This window comes from Neolamprologus brichardi, chromosome 4, assembly GCF_056152115.1.
Source record: "Neolamprologus brichardi isolate AB-2024 chromosome 4, ASM5615211v1, whole genome shotgun sequence".
Lineage (NCBI taxonomy): Eukaryota > Metazoa > Chordata > Actinopteri > Cichliformes > Cichlidae > Neolamprologus > Neolamprologus brichardi.
The window spans coordinates 18681049-18697738 of NC_142107.1; the positions used below are offsets into that span (position 1 = coordinate 18681049).

The window sequence follows — 16690 nt, forward strand, 5'->3', positions numbered from 1 at the left end:
CAGGTCTCACATCATATCAGCCCCAATAGGATGATTCCCTCTGTTGGTTTACAGCTATAACATCAGTATACAGTGAAGAGGAACAAAACATGGTGGATTTAAGACTCAAAACTCCACCACACCAAAAGACGGTCGTAAATCTGCAAATTTCCCCCAGCTCCAACGCTCTGTGCTATTCCTCTCTATGGATTTATTTTCTTTCAGTTTGTTTCCAAAATGGTTTGTATAACAAGTGAGGGACCAGATGTTTTTTACACAGCTGTGCAGGGAAGCCAGTACTGTAACACAGCTGAGCACAGCCTCTGCTTATTGGCTAATCATAGCTCAGTTCTGGCCTGCCCCAGACACAACATTTCCGCTTTGCAGTTGATCTCAGTTCACTCAAGGATTATTAAGAGTCCTTCCTCTTTTCCTGTGCTGCATCTGCAAAACCTCTTGGCCGGTGCAACAGTTGCAGTCCAGCAGCCAGCCAAAAACTCCTCTCCATATCAGCCTCTTCCTTCTGCATACACATTCAAAGAAAATAGAGCGTTACTTTGACATCTGGAATTTGAAATTGCATGCATTCATCTGCATGTGGAAAACAGATTAAAATCCCTTTTCTTTTTTTTTTTCTTTCAACATTTTCCCCGGGGGAATTTTGAACTGAGATGCCTTTGACATGAACTCAGTCAATCAGCGGGGTGGGTGTTTCGCGTCTTGAATTCGGGTTCAAGTGGATCCGTCGGTTAAAGTAAAACCCACCCCTTCCTACTGTGGCCTGCAGCCTGAGAGCTTTTCCACCGTGGTGAAGCTGAATTGTAATCTCATCTTGAAATGGTTTCCCAGTCATTCCAGACACTTATGCAAGAGTACTTAACAACTCAGAGATGCAAGGGAGGGACAAAAAAAAAGTATTTCAAAGTTTTCCAAAAAAATTAAAGTGTTTTGTTTTTTTTGAACATTTTAAATTTGATTATACTGTCACTCATAGTTTTAGATCTAAAGAAAGTGAGTACAGTGAGTGTTGTATTTCCAGCAGCTACTTTTCTATCCGTCTTGGGTTGAAGCTGTAGTCCCTCACAGCCACCCGCCGTTCAGCTTTGTGGTGATTTATTTCTTCTATATGGTTTCTCAGGTCATTCCGAACAGCAGTTTTCCCTATGTAGGAACCCACTTAAATCTGAATTTACTAACACACACATCATTGTTTCACTGAGTTAACTGCACAAACTGTCACACCGATTTTCCTTCACAGTACTCACATTTTATGTAAGCTTTAGTGTTCTCAGTCAAAAAAGGGAGGATGAAAGTGGCTTAGTTCCACAGTCAGAGCCACTGTGTTCGCTACACTACGAACTCAAACGACCACATCTGCCTGCAGCTATTATCCTTAGCAGTCGTTTTTGAGATATTGCAATGCAGCTGCATTGCAGAGATGCTAAGGAAGTACAACCTGGCTGGGCGTGTCATGTACAGTACTAGAATGGATGTTTAGTCAACAACAACAACAACAAAATAAAGCATGTGTGTATGTACCGTTCTGTGTCTTTCACATTAGTTTAGTAGTCATGTAGTAGTGTGGTGTGTGTGAGAGAGGAGAATGCCAGCCTGCTGCCCCCCTGCGTCACCTGAGACCCTTCAGCATGGGAACCTCCATGGCAAGCTGGTACATTTACAAGACATCTTAACCTATCTCTGGGAATGCTTCAGAAACCCACTTCACATCCATCCTACTCCACACCTGTCAGTGACCGCTGGTAACTTTCTACAAGGCATACCCAACAGGTTGATTTCTACATTTCCTATACTCTGTCCTTTCTTGTCTTGTTTTGGACAAGAAAGGACAGAGACTCTTTCTTTTCTTTTTTTTTTCTCCTTCTTTGTTTTTAAATGGTTGCAAACACACTTTCTCGTCTCAACTTTGTTTTTTAAACCCTTTGAATTGATGCTGCTTCTGTGCTTGACTCTGGGTTTACTGCGTGGTGCCATGTTCTCCACATGGCCTTTAGAGCTTGTAACGCTTCAGTGTGTAATGTTACCATATGCCTTACATGTTTTCCAGGACTAATAAAAAAAAGCATAATAAAAAAAAAAGACAGGAAATGTGCTTTTTTATTTCTGTGCCCAGAAGCAAAGACAGATTTTTGACAATTAATTTATTAAATTCAGAATATTTTACAAATTACTGTCTGTTGTTCCTAAACTAAATGATGACTACAATCACACAGTGCGGTGCAAATTTTTTGGTCTATACAGTACTGTGCATTTTGAAGACTTTAATATTCATTTGTTCTGCAAAATAACCTGAAATGGTATTTTTTTTTTTTTTTTTAAATGTCATGTGAAATACTATAGGCCCTTCACTCTTGAACAACTTGTTAAAAGAAAATTGGTAAAGGACGTTACAAAATTAAAATTCAGTCTTCAATGACTCCATTATTTAAAAGAGACTACAATTAAAGGATGATCAGATATTAACATCTCACTATAACAAAGCAGTGTGATTGTCAACTAATCAAAACCGCAAAACAGTGCTGTAAACACAAAGATCGCCAATATACTGCTATTTTTATATATAAAACAAGGAAAAAATACATTTTTTACATGTTTTAATCATGGGCCTTTTCTGTTGATTCCTCAATTCCAAGGGAGGTCAAGACCTCAGACAAGCGCGTCAAGTAAGTGGAATCTGGGTACCCATTCCTGAGAGAGACAAAGAGAACATTGTTCAGGTCAGGTCCATGGACTGACTATGACCTTTAATTCTGCAGCTCTCTCAGACATCCTCGCTGGCTTCACTCACCCTGATTTGCCTCCCTGTAAGCTGGTCTTGTGTGGGATGCCGTCCCAGGTCACCCTCGCATCTGTCCCTTTGCCTGTCACTGTGAAGGTGAGTCCCTGCCTGAAGGCTTTCTCCAGCCTGGGCAGCAGCTTCTTTGTCGGCTGACAGTCTGGGAAGTAGGCTTCAAATAGCCCTCCCTTAAATGGTTTTCCAGGGGATGGATGCCCATCCTGATAAAACGCAAGACAAAGAGCGCAGTCATGGTCTCGGTATTGCAGTGTATAAGCTGAAAGGCAGCCTATAGCTGCATGCTATTTTGCAGGAGAAGGTCAGAATTGTAACTGCAGCCTATTTTATTTTAACAACAAAATAATGAATACTGGCTGATATCTGCAGATCTCAGCCGATCAGGAAACACACATATATGGACTCATAGCAACAATGTGAATCAGAATATGCCTCTGAAGTTTAGCTAATTCTTTCTTGACACCCTGTAGGAGTCAACTAAAACACAGGTAAACAACAAACTAATACTTAAAATTAGAGAAATCATAACGCTTTAATATGAATTTAACTATTTAAACTAAAGGATTAAACTAAAGGATTAAAGGATGATCAGATATTAACATCTCACTATAACAAAGCAGTGTGATTGTCAACTAATCAAAACCGCAAAACAGTGCTGTAAACACAAAGATCGCCAATATACTGCTATTTTTATATATAAAACAAGGAAAAAATACATTTTTTACATGTTTTAATCATGGGCCTTTTCTGTTGATTCCTCAATTCCAAGGGAGGTCAAGACCTCAGACAAGCGCGTCAAGTAAGTTTTCTTAAACTGATTTAAGAAAAGGTCCTAACTGAGCAGCCTTTCTTATTCTGTCTCATTTGTAGTCTCTGAAATGAAAGCTTAGAAGGTGCGCCAATGTAATTTCTCATTCAGATAAAGCACAACGAAATATCAGCGAGAAATGTTTTTAAGCCACTCACCGCTTGGATACCATCGGGAATGCTGTAAGTAATCTTGATAGTACAGAACTTGTTGTAACTTGGCAAAGTGATGTTTAGTTTAGATTTTACAATTTTGCCCAGGATGCCCCGAGGTTTCTGCTCCGTCTCGTGACAAACTCTGCAGCGGACATGTACCGTGTCCAAGCACTTTGAGCAAAGAGTGGCTCCACATTTTGTTCTCTGCACAGATATCCCAGTTTCTCCACAAACACAGATGTTCCCCAGCCTCTCCTGGCCTGGTTTGGCTTCCCCTGGGGTGTTCTGGATCTCTGCTTCTTCTTGACCTACACTGCCTATCTGCGTAGCAGGTAAGGTGGTCCCTTTCTCAGTGCGGGTTAATGATGATCCGACACCATTCAGACCCCTCACGCTATCATTTCTTGGTGTAGACTGACTGACAAATGACTTAGCCTTCTGTCCATCCATCTCCATTGGATCTATAGGCTTGACTTTCTCCTTAATGACATGATCTTGCCTTGCCAGACCAATAGATCCACTCACAATCTCCCTCCCACCAAAGTCACTTCTGTAGGTTGTCCTCCATTCCCGACTCCTACTTGTACCATCAGCGTTGCCTGGTTGGCTCTCTCTAATCACCTGAGAGTTACTGTTAAAGTGCAAGCTAGTGCTTTTATCTTCATTCATTTGAAAAGAAGTTGGGGAATATTGGTATTTGTCAGGTATTTGAGCCGAGTCTCCAGAAAATACTTCCCGCAGGGTAGCACCTACCTGGGAACACAACTGCCCTGGACCAAGAAGATATAAGCTCTTGGCTAATATCTGGATAGTAACCTTCTTAAAACGGCTCCGCACTTCAGAACAACAAGCTTGTAAGGTTTCATCTGCTTTGTCAGTGATACCCAGTTCAGACAAGGACAACTCCTGCACAGAGAAGTCTGAACTAACTGAGTCAACCAGCTTCTGCAAACCTAGATGACATGAAGTCACTTTGGATGAGTTTGCTCCTCTTATGGTTACAGTCAGCTCATGACTACCTAAGCTGCTGTCTTTTAACTGGACATCAGAAGCTAGGTCTTCCACTCGGTAGCTGTATGCTTCTTTTATATGTTTCCACATTATCCTGGATACTGTAAGATCGGCAGTATAGACTTCCTGCTTGTCCCTTCCTGTTTGGGTACTGAAGCTAGAAGACCTGCCCCTGGCTCTGACTGTGGACTTGCTGCTATCTTCTTGACTCTTCGGACTCATAACTTGAGCCTTCTGCTGAGGCGTTCCTGAGAAACTACTGGCACGCTTCAAGGTGGATCCGGATCCAGCAGACTGAGGTGCAGGACTTCCTGACAAACTGAACTGTGTACCACTAAAAGGGGATGATGAATTCTTAGGTCGAGCATCTATTAAATCTGGATTCAAAGAGGTTCTATTTTGAAGCGAGGAAGATGCCAAACTAGATCCAGTCTTGAACAATATGTCTCCTCCTGTGTTTTGGGGTACTGCTCTGGAAACTGCCTCACCAGAAGTCCCTGCTGTTTCTGAGAGTACATCATACCCTAACATTGGCCCTTGGCGTGTTTGCCTGCTGGGAGATGAGTTTGTTCGTAAAGTGAAGTCAGCTGGTCGACTGCTTAATGCAGCTAGCCCAGAATCCTTAAACCGAGCAGCTAGTTTATACCTTCTGGCTCCTTCAGCTCTTCGTTCATCTTCCTCTGACTTCAGCATTTCATCTAGCTTATCATCCACCGATGCTACAGTGGAGGGTGTGGGGAGAGTGAATCTCTCCTCATCAGTCTGAGGGTATAAACTTGAACCATATGAGGGAAATCTCAGGAGACTAGCCACATCTTCCTTTTTATCTCGCTGGTTAACATTGTCCAGGAGAAGAAACTGCTTGGCCTCTGACACATCACTACTGCTTCCAATAATATAAATGTTTTTTTCATCTTCATTCAGAATAAGTTTGGGAAGTCTGACACTTAAGTTCTCAATTGCCCTTTGCAGGCCTCCACTGGGGTGCAGGATAGCTTTGGGCAGCTGGGATCGACGGATTTTGGCCTCAATGTCCTCATGAAGCTGACTTATAGCCTTTCTGGCTATCTTCAAGCGCTCCTCCTCTAGACCATCCTCCCCAACTGCTGCTGTAACATGCAGAAACAGAGTGGTCAAACCCTGACTTGTTACATCCACCACTTCAACCCCATACTGCTTCAGGATATGCTGGTATTCCTTCCGGCAGTGTTTCTGCAGGTACTGAAACATGTCTCCATCCATAATTAGTGAGAAATCATCCGCCGAGGTTGTAGAAGGCTGCAAAGCAGCTCCATCTGCCTGACCAGTGTCCTCCCAGGTGTAACCACCAGGTGTCAGGTCTCTTTCTAAACTTAAACTGTAGTTGTCAGTTGGCCTGTCAATGTGATTTTTTTCTTTGTTGTCTCTTTGCTTGTTGGCTTTTCTGCTCTGATCTTCTGACTCCTGTGTATAATGCTTCTGTGCTTTTTGAACAGACCGGAAACCACTGGAAGTAGGCTGACTCAAGTCTTTTGAGTTTTCTGCTGACTTTGAGCCTCCAGGATGGCCCAGTAGTTGTGCCAAAGCTGCCTGCACTGTGGAGTAAGAGCCAAATATTGTAGAGCATTTCTCAGTAGCAGTATAGTTGATCTGGACATCGTGGTGGCTCTGAAGAAGGCTTGTCAATGCCATGATTCCCCCTGGAAGCTTGCTGTAGTCAATTGTTGCTGATAAGCTTAAGACGACCTATGATGATGAGAAAAAGAAAAGAGAAAAACAAATGAATTACTAATAATTTTACACTGTATCTGTTGAAATTGTGCAGAGCAGCAGCTAAATCTACCTGATCTGGGTCGAAATCTTCACAATGCTCAGTTACCGTGAGCTTATACTTCTTCCCATCCACATCCAGAACGTGTAGCCTGTGGTGAATAACTCTCTGTGCCACTGTGCGAGAGGGGTCATCAGAGAGAAATCAATCACAGTCTGTGAAGCATCCTGACTAAGTGTTTCTACAACTGGCCACTCCATTGACTTCAATGCCAACATTCCAGTTTAGTGTAAATCACTGGTGGCAGCAAACAGTGTAGTACCTTTCTATTACTTTGTAAATGAATGCCATCTTTGGTTGGTTTACAGTTGTTTAGTGTTAATACAGTCAGTATAATATGTAACTAATGAACAGTATTTTTGCTGACACAGAACATTTAGTTATTCAGACAGTAATCCTTCTGATCTACACAGCAGATGAGGAGACGTACTGACCTCCGCTGTCCTCGAAGGTGATGAGAGCAGCCAGAGGCGTTGCCTTGAGGAAGTTGACAGAGTCTACTTCCCCTCCTCCATTTCTTTTTCTAAGGAAGTAAATCAGTAGCTTGTCTTTCAGTGTGTTATCCTCGATGTTTGTGGGCAGTCCACACACCTTCACAGTCCTGCCTGGTTCTGCCATCTGCTGGAAGAAACACAATCACTGTTTCTGTGAGAAGGAAAACTCTTGAAGCTGAATGCAAGGCTAAACAGTAAAATGTTTTCATTTTGCATTAATGGTGAACATGAAAATCAAAATGATGATGGCAAAAATTTAGAACATGACATCTCTCAGTGAAAGACGCCACAACTGTGAATAGGAATCGAAACATATTTGATAGTCCAACTCCCTCTGTTGGGGGTTACCAGGAAAGTACATCAACACAGAAAACTATCCCCAGTTTCCATCACCAGACAATATTTTTCATTAAATTGTAGGAAAAAAATGTCTAGACACTTTGCAGCTGGTTATTTGAAGCAACAGCAGGCTAACACCAAAAAATATATCATTGTAATATCAAAACTACTGAGCTATCCAGACTGCTATGTGGAAACGAAAGACTAGAAAACGCATCGACTTCGTGTATTGCGTACATGTTTGTCCAATATCAACAGGAGTGTAAATTTCGTGTGTAAAATTGTACCAGTGAGGTTAACGCCCCTTACTCCCCTTCTTCCTGCTTCCCACGACTAGTCTGTAACTAACTGACAAATAATAAGCTGCTCTAAAATGCCTTTTTAAACCAGATGTTGCTTTTAATACACGGCAGATGTTACTGGATGCAAAGATGCCAACATCTGTGCTAATTTTAAAATAAATCTGATCAAATTAATAAAAAAATAAATTCAGCTAACTTGCAAAAAAGAAGCGCTTTTGCGTGCTCGTGTCTACACGATGTGAAAACACATCTGCGAGCGTTAAGAAAAGCCACACTGCAGCCAGACGACAGTCAAGGAAGTAGAGAAAATCAAAAACATCTCGACTGCCAATCTTCTTAGCGCATATCGACAGATCTTCTATTTGCGCCCGCGGCAGTTACGGTGTGTCGCATTCTTTGGATATCTTTCAGATTTGCAATCATCACTGACCTTAAAACGCTTTCACGACCGTTTCTTGCTTTCTTTCAAAGATCGTCACTCTTTACGAGCAATGGAAGAAAAGTGAAACTACCGGTTGTGCGTTTTTTCTTCCCCGCGCTAGGGGGCGACAAAGTCTCATGTGAGTCGGTGCGTGCAGATGTTTGCCAGTGCCCGACTGGTCTATAATCTGTATCATACAAATTCCCAAACCGTTCCTTTATACGTGGTTATTATTATGATTATTATTAGTAGTAGTAGTAGTATTTGTTTGTTTATTTGTTTCTTCTTTCATCTGCCTTTTTTAGGGGTGGCTACGGTGGTTCATCTGCCATCTCAATCCATCTCAACCTGTGCCTTGCATCATCATTTGTCACACCAGCCCTCCGCACGTCCTCCTTTACACCCAGTAATCTTCTCTGTGTTCTTTTTCTCTGATCCTTTATCCAGTATATCCACTATCCTTCCCCTCCAAACAACTGAACCATCTCAGTCTGACCTGTGCACTGTCCACTTTGGATAGTTGATGTCACACCAGATGTTTAAACTCATCTATCTTCCCCTCCTCTACTCCTTGCAACTTCACTGTGTCACCTATCTAAAACTTATGCACACATGTATATTCTGTCTTGCTTCTATTGACTTTCACTCCTCTTCTCTTTAGAGCAGGGATGTCAAACTCAATTTTCAATTTTTGAACAATGGATAGTGAGAGCAGCTGAGAAGATCATTGGAGCCTCTCGTCCCTCCATCACCAGTGTTGGGGAGTAACGGAATACATGTACCGCCGTTACGTATTTAAAATACAAAATATGAGTAACTGTATTCCGTTACAGTTACCGTTTAAAAAGGTGGTATTTAGAATACAGTTACTTTGTTGAAATAAATGGATTACACTGCGGTACTTTCCTGTTTCATATTGTGGTGGGTCAGGACTGTTTGGGTTTTGTTTGACAGCTACGTTCTGTTGGTCCAGGCGGCAGCGTTACGGTTGCCATGGTTATAGGGCGACGCTCTCTCTCTCTCTCTCTCTCTCTCTCTCTCTCTCTCTCCTGTTTCCTGGGTAAGAGAGCCCTTTTTGTTGTTGTTGTTGTGCTAAGCTAACAGGTAGAATGCTACAAGCATAGCTTGTATATAACCACTGCAGCCAAGAAGAGTGCCTGACGAGCCCAGTTGTAAGTAAGCTATTAAGACTCGACTGTACGCTGTGTTCGTGTTTTCCTCCGAAAACAATAAGTTCCGTTGGAGCAGCCTTTCAACGCCTCTCTCTGTCTCTCGCAAGAAAACTTGACCCAGACAACAAAGTAAAGCTATTTTTCGGCTATGAGCCCACACGGACCCCGCCGTATTAGTCAGAGGTCCCTTTACTACAGTTCGGAGCCGCGGACCTTCAGTAATAGTAATAAATCACACAGCAATAGTACATTCACGTAGTTGTAAAAAGCATGATAATATATTAAGTAATCCCAAGTATTCAGAATACGTTACTGTCATTGAGTAACGTAACGGAATACATTACAGAATACATTTTGGGGCATGTATTCTGTATTCTGTAATGGAATACATTTTAAAAGTAACCTTCCCAACACTGTCCATCACGGACACTTTTAGAACCCACTCCATCTGCAAAGCCACCAGAATTGTAGAGGACCCCACATACCCCTCACACACACTCTTCACCCTGCCGCCTTCTGGAAAGAGGTACCGGAGAATCCGGGCCCTCACTGCCAGACTGCGGAACAGTTTCTTCCCCCAAGCCGTCAGTCTTCTGAACACTCAGTGACTGGAACAACACACACACGCACACCTTCATACACGTCACTCCCAAGCACTTATCTGCAGTATCTCACACACACACACACACACTCTCTCTCACTCACACACACACACACACACTTTCAGACACCAATTTACTTTTTGCACAATTTTCAGTATTTGCATATTTCCATTGCACTGTCTTGTGTCTGTATCACTCTTTTCTGTCTATTGTTGCACTGTCGTGTCTTGTTTTGGGTTGGGGTTTTTTTTTGCAGTTTTTGCAATTTTTGCAGATTGCACTTTACGTAGTCCTGTGTTTGTTCCTATATTGTACTTAATAAAGGAAATCTGTCAGCACAACCTTTTTGGGCTTAATTTGTGAAAATAAATTAATTAATTAATGTATAAAAATACTGGAAAGGTTCTGGTAGCCCACTGTCCAGATTTTCAAGTAATTATAAAACTGAAAGTTCTTGTTAATTCATAGAAAAAGTCGTTTTTTAATTTATTTTGCTGTTGACTCATTGTAAAAAACTGAAACAAGAACTGTCATTTCTTTGCAAATTAATGTAGTATGAAAATTACATGGTCTTTATCAGTAGAAAAAACTGTAAGATTTGTGAAAATGAGGGTAAAAGTCCAAAATTTATGTCCTCCTTCAAGTTTGCCAAATCAGTCCAGGGGGGCGGATTGGAGCATACCTCTTACCTCTCTTTTCCAGTTACACCCTACTCTTATACTAGTATTCCTACTACTACTACTACTACTACTACTACTACTACTACTAATAATAATAATAGTCTGACCTCCCTGACATCCTCTAGTTACAACAAGAGCCAAAACATTATTGTCTAAGCAATGTAAAATACAGTCTTGAGTCTGAGTCTTCGTAACCAGTATACTAATGATATGTAGCAATATGTGTTCTGTTTTCTACATTTTAATCAGTATAAGCCAAAAGCGGATGATAATAATGTTTTAATTATATTTAGGCGAGCCGCAGTCAGTAGGTGGCAGTAATTAGTTTGATAACTGACTAAGTCATAGAGGAAGAAGACTGTTTTGTTACGTCCAATCAGATGCTTTGTTGGTTCATCCGGTGCGCAGGCGCTGTGTAGCAGATATTTCATGTGCTGTACGTCGTGTCCGGTGGAGGTCACAGACATCCGAGCAAAGTGAGGTAAGTTATGACATACGTTATGTGTGTGACAGTAAAATTACTTAACTGTTTATCGAAATGTCATTGTATTAGCCATTGGAAGTGAAACGGAGAGACGTTTTATGTGCTATTTATAAGCCACGTAGTGTTACAAGATTAAATGAACACGAGCGACCACTTTGCATCAGCGTGGGATAACATGCGTGCATTCACCCGGCGTGCAACTTGGACTTACCTGTCGCACGCTTTTTAATCGTTTTACGTATCTTATTGTCTTATCTGTAGTATTGCATCGGCCTTAAATCTAAGATGCGGTGCTCTGTTTAGTTATATGTGCTTGCAAGATGTCTCAGCTCAGTTAGTAGATAAGCTAATGCTAGTTAGCCAAATTAGCTAACAGCCACAGCCTTGGTGTCAGTCCAGCTCAAGGCCAAAGCCAACTGTTATTGGAAAGAGGGGATTTAGCCTGGATGACCAAGGTCCGTCACAGGATTATGGTGCATTGCGTAGGTGTAAAGGTGGAGATGCGTAGAAAGACATTCAAAGTGTTTTCATTGTCACCAGGTTGCTGTCATGGCCAAGTTATTTGAGTCCATTGGGAAGTTGGGGCTTGCCCTCGCCATCGGTGGAGGTGTAGTGAACTCAGCCCTTTTCAACGGTGAGTCCTAGAAAGATCCATGGTCTAATGGAATTTTCCATGTATAGGAAAACATCCTCAGTCATCAAGCATAAAAATTATTAATTTGGTAAAAATATATTTTGTATAAACCACATTTCCGAAAGAATTCAAGAGGTTTTGGAAGGCAGCAAAAGCTAATGAATAGCTATCTGTTAGTGTTGCATGCAGATGAGAAAACCAGTTGTTTTAGTTTTACGAACATGTGTTATTCTAGCACCTGTATTAGTTGCCTTTGTTTGGTTAAGCTGATGAATTAATTAGCATTCCAGATCATAAACAAGGAAAACGGTGACCTTGAATTTATTCCTATTTATTCTATTTATCTCTTTTGTATACTCTTTATTTATATGTCTCTGTATTTATATATGTGTATATATGGTATTCTGCTCACGTTCTGTAACTTCTGTTGGTGCTGTGCTATTTTGAAACCGAATTTCACAGAGGAATCCACCCGAGGGATTAATAAAGTTCTAGCTTATCTCTTAATAAAAATACAATTAAAAAATAAATTTTTCCTGTTAAACTAATTTTTCTATATGTGATTCTCTGTCCTCCTTGTTGCAGTTGATGCAGGTCACCGGGCTGTGATCTTTGACAGGTTTCGAGGTGTTCAAGATGATGTTGTTGGTGAGGGAACCCACTTCCTCATCCCCTGGGTTCAGAAACCTGTCATCTTTGATTGCCGCTCCCGTCCACGCAATGTGCCTGTCATCACAGGCAGCAAAGGTATGCAAGCACTCTAAGGAACTTTAGTTTCTGAAAATTCAGTGTCTGTCAAACTAAGAAGGCTTAGCTTTGTGGTGTGGTGAAGACTCTTAAATGTTTAGTTTTTCTAACATTAAAACCCATGTAGAGGGTATGTCAGATGTTTTTGAACACTTAAATTTTCCAGTTGTTACTGAAATTTATATAACTCAGTGTGTGCAGAAATAAAGTATACAACAGTAACAAAAACATTTAGAATTAAATAATAATAATAAATTAAAAAATCATGGAGTGCCATATTCTAAATTTGAGACACTCTTCAGATGAATCTTACCATTCCTTCTACAGTGGCAGTGTAGCCAAATTTTTCCCTAGAACTGCATGCTTTGCTCTTACAAGTTGTTTTGCTTTCCACCCAGAATGCTATGAAGTGGAATTAATGGGTTAGCAAGTTCTGTCTGATGGCTCAATTTTTAACTGGCTAGAATGCCATGGCAACTCTGCACTGAGATCTAAAATGTTCTAAAAGACATTATCATCAGTTTGTTCTAGCTCAAGTTATATTTTGTAAGAGCAATAAAGAGTCTTAACTGAGCAAATATGTTCATACACAAACCTCTTGAGCTGTGTCTTAGTAATGTGAACAAAGAAACCCCATTGTTAGAGTTGTGTGTGTTGTTTTGCATTCTAATGTAAATGCAGTAAAAAAGAAAAAAGAAAGAAAGAAGAAGAACCAACAGAAAGAAAGAAAAAAATATTCATATGGTAAAATAAGAATGGCCGTGGGGGCTTTCCATTAAGAATTCAAAAGTCTCTAAAGGGCATTACAAAGTGATGAATACTTTGACCACCTGTCAGTATTGTTTGCATTCTCACAAACCATGGTTATTTAAGTTTTCAGATCATGATGGTTTTGACATCTATTATTCGACGTCACACTTGGGGTTGACCTACTTTTTAAATCTAGCATCAGTTGTTTGTTGCACACTTGTTTGGTTAAGTTGGTGACTGTGTTTTCACAAGGTATGTGGTTATAGGGCTTTATAAATGTTTTTTTATACTTTGTCCTGATTTACGGCAAAGTCTCTTTCATTTGATTTGGTCAAGAACTGAAATGTTTTCTACTTGGCCATGATTTGCTTAAATGGCCGAAATGGACTTTCTGAATGTACGGAATTAAACGGCAATGTTAAGTTTATTTATTTGGTGAATTCATGACTACAATCATTCTAGTTCTTAGCTTTAGCATTAAAAAAGCATTTATAGCTTAATGTCACATACGCCTCTTGACCACTATTCCCTCTAAGCTGAGCGCGTGAGCAATCGTGCACTGCTGACACAGTCTCTGCGCACAGAAAATCAGTGAAATAAAATAAATAGATGTATTTACTTTCATTCCAATTCAGGCTGGATTTTTTTTTTTTTTGTACGCAGCGCAGATTTTCTGTGTGGGGAGACCCTTTGAGCAGTGCACGATTGCTCTCGTGCTCAGCTTAGAGGGAACCTTGCTCTTGACTAAACTAGGTACATTTCGTACAGAATAAAAATGAAATGATGCACTCCCCACTTCTAGTGTTGCGCACACACACAGCCTGATGAAGAAAGTCCGCCATGATAAAAGTTCACAGCCGCTGCATTATTGGTTTTTCCTGGAATTGTAGGTTTTGTTGAACTAGCTAATACAAAGAAAACATTCAACTGTGTTGAATGTCCTTTGTAGTTTTGGCCTCAGTGCATCCCAAAACAGCTGAGGGAATTTAAATCTGGAGACTAAGCTTCCTGCCATGTTCTACTTTTTATTTATTTGAATCAGTTGCCCCCCCCCAACTATTCTGATAGCTATATTATTGCCCTTATAATGTGTCAGAGGTTACTGTAACATGGTTCATTGCAATGCTGCTTTTGTGTTATTTAAACTGTCACGGGTTTGATTTAAAAATGTGGAAAAATAGGAATGTTTGAACCCACAACTCTCATTTGATTTGACAACTGTGTAAACATTCCCAAAGGAGGAACTTGTTTGTATTTTACACAGAAAACTTTAGTCCATGAACACAAACACTTGTTTTAACGTGTAGGCCAGTGTATACAGTGTGATTAAGGTCTGAACCATTCACCCTACAGATCTGCAGAACGTTAACATCACGTTGCGTATCCTCTTCCGGCCGGTGACAAACCAGCTGCCACGCATCTTCACCAGTATTGGTGAGGATTATGATGAGAGGGTGCTGCCATCTATCACCACAGAGGTCTTAAAGGCTGTAGTGGTGAGTAACAGTCCATTAAAGGTCAAACAAATTGGCTGAATGTATAATGAACAGAGTCAAAAAGCACTTAATGTTTCTCTCTGCCTCTCTCTCTCAGGCTAGGTTTGATGCTAGTGAGCTCATCACTCAGAGAGAGCTTGTGTCCAGGCAGGTCAGTGAGGACCTCACAGAAAGAGCCTCCACCTTCGGCCTAATCTTGGATGATGTTTCACTGGTATGAAGTCGATGGAAAATTATGCAGCATTGTTCTATACTATCCTTGGGTTGTGTGTTTAACTGCAGTAACCTGCTGTATTGTGTTCTTTCAGACACACTTGACCTTTGGCAAGGAATTCACAGAGGCTGTTGAGATGAAACAGGTGGCCCAGCAAGAGGCAGAGAGAGCCCGTTTCGTTGTAGAAAAGGTACTTCTAACATTGCATGTAATCCCTGTACTATGAGCGCATTCTAAAACTGTGCATACAGCTTTATCGTTTTCATTTTATCATTTTAGGCAGAGCAACAGAAGCAGGCAGCCATCATTTCAGCCGAGGGAGATTCTCAGGCTGCTTTACTCATTGCCAACTCTCTGATGGAGGCTGGTGATGGTCTCGTAGAGCTCCGTAAGCTGGAAGCCGCTGAAGACATCGCCTTCCAGTTGTCACGCTCTCGCAATGTCACTTACCTGCCCTCCGGACAGGGCACATTGCTTCAGTTGCCCCAGTGATAGTGTCACGCCCCATGTCTACCACCTCCCCTCACTGTCTCCAGCCATTACATAGGCCATGGACGTAGTGGTTGGAGGATTCAATAAAGGATTCTCCCAACATCACACACATTCCTCCCACTATTTCTCTAACCAAATCAGGACTGGGCTCTACTGATAGCAGTATGGTGGGAGACAAAGTGAGAGATCTGTGATGGTTAAATTTATGAAGTCCTTTTATGTAAGGAAGTGAAGGGGTTTATTGCTCGATGATAACCTAAAATATATATAGTATTGTTTTGAGAATTGTCAGTGCAGTAAATTCTGTCAAGATTCAAGTTATGTCAAAGTGAAAGCACTTAATGAGTGGAAAGCAACAGTCACTTGTACATGAAAGAAAACGTGTGTGATTTCTTTAAACAATAAATGTGAATGGTAAATGCCATTCTTCTATTGTGCTTGGAAATTTCATCAAATTGTGTATCTGTTTTGAAATCTAAATGAATTGTCAATCTTTCTGATGACTGCAAGGTATGTGTCTTGACATTGTTTATTCATTTGGCTTCAGTCATTCAGGCTTACTAGAGAATTTTATTTTATTTTATTTTTTTTAATGTCTGCCGCCTTCTTTCAGATACCTTTGTCACACTAATGTTACTCCGAATCAATTGGAATATGCTTAGCAAGTGGTACAGGATGGTACTTGATTCTTTTCTTTGCTATCTTCAGTTTGTATGGAAAAGAATCTAGGCCCTGTGTTGCAGAAAATAATGATTTATTAAATCGCCTTTCTGCCTCTCAGTTGTCAGTCTTTTTGGCCAAGGCACAGAGATGTTTTACACAGGCATAACTGTCACTGTGGTGGGGGGCGGCATTTATTTTGTCTTGCTTTAAGAAAATAAAAGGTACACAATTTTTAAAAAAAACTATATACTAAAAAAGTGTTTCAAACTGGAAGGAATAGTAGTTTTTTAATTAAAGGGAAGATTTATTTTGTATCGACAATAAAAGTAAACTATGACGATAATTTGATTCTTTAGAATGAGACAGTTTCGACACTTTTTTTCTCCTGTGTTCTTTATATACATCCATGCATTTTTTTAAATGTTTTAATATCGCAGAAATATCGCAGTTTGGTCATTTTCCCGAGAGTCTTCATGGAAATAAACTGGAGGGCTTGAGTCAGTTAAAACGGCTGTTACCAAAACAAACCCCAAATTAAAATAGAAACGATATTAAAGTTTAAGAGTCTGTGATAAAAACTGATTGCATTTATTGTAGTTTTAGAATTTTTCCTCTGGGAGGATTA

General features: G+C 40.6%; 2 protein-coding genes across 3 annotated transcripts; one reads left to right on the top strand and one right to left on the bottom strand.

The window, feature by feature from the left end:
• Positions 1-2017: 2017 nt before the first annotated feature.
• On the bottom strand, positions 2018-8248 carry si:busm1-163l24.3 (uncharacterized). Of its 2 annotated transcripts, none has more exons than XM_006798284.3 (6): positions 8141-8248; positions 7010-7193; positions 6588-6691; positions 3758-6490; positions 2786-2994; positions 2018-2685 (listed from the first exon to the last, which is right to left on the bottom strand). In XM_006798284.3, the coding sequence occupies exons 2-6, from the start codon at positions 7191-7193 to the stop codon at positions 2592-2594; spliced, it is 3324 nt and encodes a 1107-aa protein (XP_006798347.2). In that variant the 5' UTR covers positions 8141-8248; the 3' UTR covers positions 2018-2591. The 2 variants fall into 2 exon arrangements, with proteins under 2 accessions (XP_006798347.2, XP_035766785.2); XM_035910892.2 differs by having other exon boundaries at positions 7010-7196; positions 8141-8212.
• Positions 8249-10993: 2745 nt separating this feature from the next.
• On the top strand, positions 10994-15826 carry phb1 (prohibitin 1). Its single transcript, XM_006798286.2, has 7 exons — positions 10994-11066; positions 11610-11703; positions 12289-12450; positions 14554-14696; positions 14794-14910; positions 15005-15100; positions 15190-15826. The coding sequence occupies exons 2-7, from the start codon at positions 11619-11621 to the stop codon at positions 15400-15402; spliced, it is 816 nt and encodes a 271-aa protein (XP_006798349.1). The 5' UTR covers positions 10994-11066; positions 11610-11618; the 3' UTR covers positions 15403-15826.
• The last annotated feature ends 864 nt before the right edge of the window (positions 15827-16690 follow it).

Bases quoted from the DNA above. Each gene is read 5' to 3' on its own strand.
- si:busm1-163l24.3 (XM_006798284.3), bottom strand. From the start codon at position 7,193: ATGGCAGAACCAGGCAGGACTGTGAAGGTGTGTGGACTGCCCACAAAC. The intron at 6,692-7,009 runs GTCAGTACGTCT...CCTCTCGCACAG, and splicing joins CACCTTCGAGGACAGCGGAG to TGGCACAGAGAGTTATTCAC. The intron at 6,491-6,587 runs GTAGATTTAGCT...TCATCATCATAG, and splicing joins AAGATTTCGACCCAGATCAG to GTCGTCTTAAGCTTATCAGC.
- phb1 (XM_006798286.2), top strand. From the start codon at position 11,619: ATGGCCAAGTTATTTGAGTCCATTGGGAAGTTGGGGCTTGCCCTCGCC. The intron at 14,697-14,793 runs GTGAGTAACAGT...TCTCTCTCTCAG, and splicing joins AGGTCTTAAAGGCTGTAGTG to GCTAGGTTTGATGCTAGTGA. The intron at 14,911-15,004 runs GTATGAAGTCGA...GTGTTCTTTCAG, and splicing joins TCTTGGATGATGTTTCACTG to ACACACTTGACCTTTGGCAA.